This window comes from Theobroma cacao, chromosome 8 (assembly GCF_053813885.1).
Source record: "Theobroma cacao isolate CCN51 chromosome 8, ASM5381388v1, whole genome shotgun sequence".
Classification (NCBI taxonomy): Eukaryota; Viridiplantae; Streptophyta; class Magnoliopsida; order Malvales; family Malvaceae; genus Theobroma; species Theobroma cacao.
In genome coordinates, this window is record NC_142646.1 from 24607367 (window position 1) to 24614767 (window position 7401).

Consider the following 7401-nt stretch of genomic DNA (forward strand, 5'->3'; position numbering starts at 1 on the left):
TTTTTTTAAATAATGGAATTTTAGCATTAAATATATATTAAATATGGTAAAAAGATAACAAAAAAGGTACTTAATTAAAAGGTTAGAGTTTTAATTAATAATCAAGAGTGGAAGGGTTTGAATCTTCTCACTTCAATTATTTTAATGAAAAAACAAAATTAACAAAAAAATTGATTTAATCCTTTAAAATTTTAAAAAGATAAATTTAATTAAAAAGTTGACTGATTATTGACTAGTTCAATTTTTTGATAATTGTACCCCTAATCAAATTGAATAAACCAATGTTTTCGATTCAATTGATCCAATCTGGTTTGCTCAACGCCGCTCAAACCAAACGGGCGAAAGGTAATAAAAGAGGAAAGTTGGATGAATCTAATTAGGATGTGTCATTCTTATGGAAAGAGTGCACAAAATCTTGCTACACGAGGGTTTTTGGTTTTGGGTTGCTTAATTATATTAGTTGATGTTTGGTATTTTTATTTTACCATTTCATGATTATCGAAAAAATAATTATTTGTCGAGAAGATAATTTAATATAATTAAAAAATATTAATTAAAATTTTGAAGAAATTAATATTAATTTTTAAAATTATCTTTATATATCAAAATGTAAATTTAATACATCCGGGACCGTGAGCAGGGCGAGACATGTCATGGCCTTCCTCTTCGAGCCATAGCGAAGGCCCAGTATCGGGAGTAGTAAGCATAGTATATGACCGCCCAAATACTAAGGTAATCTGTCTGCAGAGCAAAACATTCTGTCTTTACTCTTCCAAGACTAAGAGAGCATCCGAGAAAGATGATGAAATTATGGCGCTCCAGGTATTTTTTTTTATTCCTTGTTTATTTCTCGCTTTGGGACATTTTAAGATTTTATGGTGCTTAGCAGAATGAAGTTGTCTGTTTCTAGGTCTCATTTTCTTTTGTAGTTTCAATCATCGGTTCAGGTGTTTGGGTAGTATGAATTTTGCATATTTATTTAATACTTTAAAGTTGTTAGGAGTATTCTTTCAAAGTAAATTCTGATTTTCAGGCAATGGATTTTCAATTTTACACGGCAAAATGTTATTACTGAGTAGAACCGATTGCTGACTTTGATATGGGCACTGAACCCTTTCAAGTTGATTTTTTTTTTATTGGGGCATTTTTTTTTACTGTAAACAGGAACCTTTCTTCCCAAACACTGCTATCTGCGAAACGGGGTGATGTTAGAGATGCTTTATGGTCTCATGCTTTTGAATCCCGAGCGGCCATTTCAACGTCGATACATGATTTTGCTTCCAAAGGTCTTTAATGCATTCTTTTCTTTGGATTTGGTTTTCCTATATTGGCTAATTATGGCTTGTGTTTGTGATTGTTTAAGTCCTTTTTCGCATATGAACTTGCAGGAAATTCTACTGCTCGCGTGATTGCTCCTTATACAGTATACAAGGGAAAAGCTGCATTCTCTGTTACTCCTCTTCTACCAACTTTCAGTAAAATAGATGTATGCTTGAATTCCCCTCCATTACCCCTTTTCCTGAATATTAGTAACATTTTTCTTTCTCTCAAGTTCATTTTTGTGTGCCTCCCTCAACCTTTGTAAATATTACCATATATATCTTGCTGACGACTCCAATGTTGCTTTTCATTTTGCCTCATGTTGATAGTCTGGTAACCTTAAACTTGATCGCCGTGGTGCTATGATGTTGACTTTCTGGCCTGCTGTTGGTGAGCGCAAGTATGATTGGGAAAAGAGACAGGTAATATTTTCAAATTGCTCCCTCATTAAACTTTTAGTGCATTGATAAGTAAAGCCCTAAACCGTGTAAACTTCATTTTTCTGCATCAAGAGATTATACATAGATTTTCACTTTTACTGAGCCAAAAAAAAAAAAAAAGATTATAAATAGATTTATTATAGTTTTAACTGGAGAATTTTTGTCTATGGTACATTTTGTCTCTGTCTTGTCTCTCTGCTCTTGACCTCCCACTATTATGTTGCTAAGCATATTGATTTTGTTAACATTTTGCAGAGATTTGCTTTGTCACCAACAGAGGTTGGGTCTTTGATTAGCATGGGTGCTCATGATGTGTCTGAATTCTTCCATGACCCTTCAATGCTATCAAGGTCGGGTTCTGTATTTGTTTCTTTTTCATATATTTTTAGTTGGAAGCAACTCTAATTTCTATTAATTATTAGCGCACATTTGTGTGCTTTGAGAAAAAGCTATAGCTTGCATCATGCAAGCTTTTTCATTTTTAATGTTTGAAGTTGACAAAATAACTTGTGCTACAGTAATGCTGGTCAAGTAAGCAAGAAGCTATATATTAAGGCACTTGACGGTGGTAATGGCTACATGATTTCTTTGAGTAAGTAACCTATCTCTAATTACTTGCTTTGTTTTCAACTTTAATATTGCTCTCTCTCAAAGCAACATTTTGTTTTATTTTTGCTAATTTTTGTCTTTTAAGAGCTGGACATTGTTTCCAAAATTCTTTGCAAGAAAAGTAGCATTATTGTAAAGAACAGATATTTATAGTTTAGCAGTATAGGAACTTTTTGTTATCACCTATGTCCTACAAACATTAAAGAGTTGGTTTTTGATGAAATTAGATTAATCTTGGTGAGATCTCAGCCCCTAGACCACTAACCTATTGTTCTTGGATTATTTGGTTCATGCAACTTGGTGTGCCTGCAAGGGGCACAATGATAGTTATTTAAGACTTATTGTTAAGCCAAAATATTGTAGTGAATCAGTCAATCAATTTCAATGGCTGAACAAGAATACATGTTCATAATCTCTTGATGGATTTTCTGTTTTTCCATATCAAATTGTTTCTTGACTAGTTATTTTTTTTAGCCCATGTTGCTTTGTCTTAGCAGAAATTATAACTGAAGCAAGCTGTAGGTTGTTTCTGACAGACCAACTCTTGACTAGTTTTAGAGATGAAAATTATCCTGTTGGGCGGCTGGGAACAGGTTCCTAAGAATTGAAGGTTTACAGATAGTTGAATGGGATTGGTGCTACAAGTGTTAAGAAATTCCCTAAAATAAAATGGCATGCCAAGGGGTGGGATGAAACAATTGTATAAACTGCTCTTTAAGAAGGGCTGCTGGGTTTGACTGGGATTTCAAGAGTGCTCCATTTAATGAACCTATCTTCAAAATACTAGGCATGAAAGCATGCTGCCTGGAATGCTTGATCACATTGATTATTTTTACCAAAGGAGAGCAAGGGGATTTTGGTAGATTTTTTAAAGGTTAGTGAGTGCTGAGTTAATTTACGCAGTGAAAAATCTGGGCTTGACAGGTTTATGAATCAAGTGGGGCCATAATTGTGTAGGACAATATTAATCTTTGTGATAGCTTTTCCTAAGATTGCTTGAAAGGATAAGGGTTAGGGTTGATTGACAGAAAATAGGTACATATATGGGAATGGAAACGTCTATTATGTATGTACATACATCTAGGGGTTTAGAGCTCCTACTCATATTCAGGTTATAGAGAAGTTTTGAGATTTGCTTGGACGAAATGTCTTTTTCATCTTGGTGATAAGGAAGCCTTATGGCTAATCTTTTCCACAACAATAAGAAAAGTTTAATCTCTGTTGGCTTGGATGTCATCTTGGGACGGGTCCTTTCAGATTCGCAATCAGTGTTCTTTCGTATTCTGAAAAGGGGAAAAGAAAAGAGTATTGCATATGTCATCGGACAATGCTATCAAACTAAAATTGCTTCTCATGCTCTTTTTATTGCTGCTTATGCAGTAAAAGGCTAGCCAGAAGCATGTGTAGTTGTTCAGGCATGGTGAGATGTGAAAACACACCTGAGATCCCCCTAGAGGAGGCACTTGAGCAAGGCCCTCATCTTGAATACCTTGGCTATGGCCTCAAATGTCATTTAGGCAAGTCTAGCCACATTTTTTCATATGATTTTTGCAATAATTTGTCAGTAATTGACATTTAGGCATTCAGCACCCATATATATGGAGCTTTCTTTTAAAGCATTATTCTTCCCTTTAAAAGGTAAAAATTAATCAATGATGGAAAGAGTAGTAGATCATCATCTCCTAAGGTACTTGTGCAATGCTTCGCTACACCTTTTGGAGTAATAAGAGACTTGTTGAAAGTGTAGAACAAATTGAAAGTTCTTTCTTTTTTATTTCTCCCCTATGCTATGTTTCCCAAATTCTAGGCAACTATTATTAGTTTATATATGAACAAAGCAATCTACAAAGTAAAATTTAATGGTAACAGATGGTAACTAGTGTTAAACTTATTTCTTTGTCAGAGAGTTCTCTTTAAGTTTTAACTTTTTCTGCAATTTCTTTGCAGCCGTTTCCAACAACATTCTAAAATCCAATGAGCGGTTTAACGTTCCTATCACAACAGCTGAATTTGCAGTATTGAAGACAGCTTGCAGTGTATGATATGATAACTACCTCAACTTTATTGCTGTCTCCATGATTTAACTGGAATTCTTATCCTATTATTGGAAATAATGATTGTGGATGTCTGTGTGAGTTTAAATATTTGTGAGAGATTAGGCTGATAATCACTAAACTACCTCATTAATCATGTCAGGAATCAGGACTAGAGGCCCTTTTTCACTATTCTGAAAATGCATAAGGAAAATATACTTTTGATCTCACTCATGTGCAGGCTACATGCACACACATGCACACACATATAGTTCAGAAAACCCCTGATGCTCTACATATTTTGCAGCCTATTTTTTAAAATGTGATATTTGACTTTTGTTAGAGGATGGTACTCTTGTCATTCAATGCTAGGCATGGGGTTTAAGAGGTGCGGGACTTATGCAGCTCTTAAATTAGTCTAATAGGTTTATTTCTTTGATAAGTAGCATGATTTTACTTTTTTCTTTCCTGGTTAACAGTTAACACTATTGTACTGCGATGATGGAATGTAAGACAAGTTGATTTTGTTAGATTTCTCTTAATTTCATGATATGCCAACTTTTGAATTTAGTTCACACTCAAAAATTATACTGGTGATGATAGCAAATGATTATAAACCTTCTTTGAGCTGATAAGTTGATTAATGATACACTTCGTTTTCTTTTAGCCAGTGACTTTGAGTTGGTCCATTCTGGTGGACTTACTGTTTCCTTGCCATGTGGCTTTAAAAGTGAATGACTTTTGGCATGATTTCTCAATTACTTGGTGAGCAACGTATGTAGTTTTGTCAAGGGCAGCATGAAATTATTCCTTGTTTTGGTCTTGCACAGTTTGCATTGCCCCACATCATTGGCTGGGATTGGTTGACCAATCATTCACGTAAAGGCATAGAGGGGAGTTCATCAAAGGTGAATCCAAAGCTTTTGGATTCGGAGTGGGATAGATGAAGTGATGAAAATCTTAGTAGAAAGTTTTTGGCGCTGCCTTTTCTGCTTCCTCATATTTTGCAAATATGATATGGACTTTCTGAACCCACTACCTTATTCTGTGTCTTTTGTTTTTATTTGATTTGACCTTACTCTGTTTTTGTTAGCTGAAACCTGTACTCTATCGTACTTGTCGTGACTGGTGACGGCAGTGCTATTTTCTTTTATAGATTGACCCGTAAGGATATGCACATTGCACATAATTCTTTTTTCCATGCTTTTATATTTTTTAGTTTTCTAACTTTTTTGCAAGCAACATTCTTTCAAGAACATAAAAGATTTGAATGAATGAGATGTGAGTGATTGTTAATAAGTTGGACTTTAAATTTTAGGTGAAAATCTTGGTATGTGATTGTAATGTTGTGATTTGTCATCAAAGATTGAGGGAGATTGTGATAGTTATTTCACATTGGATATGAGTGTGATTGGTAAGATTTATATAAGGCTCAGAATAATTAATTATTAGTAATAATTTATGAACACATGAGAACTAGATGGACTTCTCGCGACTTCAAATCATAAATATAATTCTATAAATCATGTGTGTTAAACAAGTTTATGTATCCAAAATTTATATCTTTTAAGTATATTGGTTTTAACCTACAAAATTCCTACAGACGACCCCTTTTCCACTTTTGTCCGAGTGAGTTGTGGGTTTATTCGACTATTTTTGGGCAAAGGCGGGGAAAATTGTTGTTCCACTTAAGCCTCATTGGTTAAACTGCCAAGTAAAACATTTTGATTATTGGATTGTCTTTATGCTTCTGGCTGCTAAAATGGTGCTGTTTCGCCTGAGGGGTGCATTGCTGTAAATATAGTCCTTTCTGATTGACTGTACAGTACGTACTTGAGATGAGAGTTCACGTACAAGTGGTAACTTGTTTAATATGATGTAAATGAAATGTCAAATGGTTACATGTGCAAGAGACAAGCTTCTTGTGTACTCGTTTTACTGGTTTCTCTCTTTTAGAAGAGATGCCATTATCTGATATCTGGACATTTGTTGTCCATCAAAGAATTAGGCGCATATCTTATGCTTTTCTCAAATCCTGGCAAGTGTTGACCTATAGGTTACAGGGTGAGACGAGCTCAAATCATCAGTGTGCTGTTTTCAGTGTCATCTTGCCACTGGGGGAAGAAAAGTTAAAATTCTAGTTATTTACAATAACTGCTGGGATTGGGAAATGAATGAAACAAGCCATACAGACTATGCTTGTAATTCAGCTGGCTGAGGTGTAATAATGTTCACTTGGATAAACTTGAGTTTCCCCTAAAAAAGCGAATAACAACTAATGCAATTTTAATCAATAAAATTTAAAAATTAAGTCCAAATATGAGTTACAGCTCAAGTAATTACATGAATTGAATCAAACACAAAGTAAATAAACAGTATTGAGTCTATTACCTTATAACCAGAGATAGTATTCTCTCGTTCAATACAATTTCACTCTATCTATCTTAAAGTTGAAATTCATAGTAGTGAAGATAACCATGAAAGCCAAAACCTGACCTTAACCCCTTTATTTTTTTTTTTAAAAAAAAGAGAGACTTCCATGATGGAAGCAAAACTATTTTTAGCCTAATTATTGCTGCTCAATTAATTATACATTCATCTATTGATTTGACATAACAAAGGCATCAAGTTATGGCTTAGGATGTTTGGGGGTTGGGGTTGGATGAGTTGTGACTCCATGGTAGTCAATGTAGTAAGCAAGGTCCTCCATATTGCCATTGCTATGGCTCCTTGAATATCTGAGCGCCATGGAATCTTTCGCCGCTGATTGCAAAGCCTCATCAACCGCCACCTGCATGGATATGTAGTGAAAATTATTTTGTTCACATAATAACTGGTACATCTGCAAACGAGTTTCCATCCTGAAATAAATTTTCCCAAGAACCAAAAGGATATACTAGCTATTACCTCTGATTTAAGATACCTGTTTTTGTGATCAGGCAATGGCATCTTCAATCCCCTCAGTGATCTCCTTCCTGTAAGGAAGATTGAAGAAGGAG

At 34.7% G+C, this 7401-nt stretch overlaps 1 protein-coding gene across 2 annotated transcripts; it reads left to right on the top strand.

The window, feature by feature from the left end:
• Positions 1-663: 663 nt before the first annotated feature.
• On the top strand, positions 664-5591 carry ATWHY2 (WHIRLY 2). Of its 2 annotated transcripts, none has more exons than XM_018126395.2 (8): positions 664-822; positions 1165-1286; positions 1389-1486; positions 1650-1742; positions 2016-2110; positions 2279-2352; positions 4317-4405; positions 5233-5591. In XM_018126395.2, exons 1-8 carry the CDS (start codon positions 800-802, stop codon positions 5347-5349), a joined length of 711 nt encoding a protein of 236 aa, XP_017981884.1. In that variant the 5' UTR covers positions 664-799; the 3' UTR covers positions 5350-5591. The 2 variants fall into 2 exon arrangements, with proteins under 2 accessions (XP_017981884.1, XP_088665458.1); XM_088809332.1 differs by lacking the exon at positions 5233-5591 and adding an exon at positions 5074-5216.
• The last annotated feature ends 1810 nt before the right edge of the window (positions 5592-7401 follow it).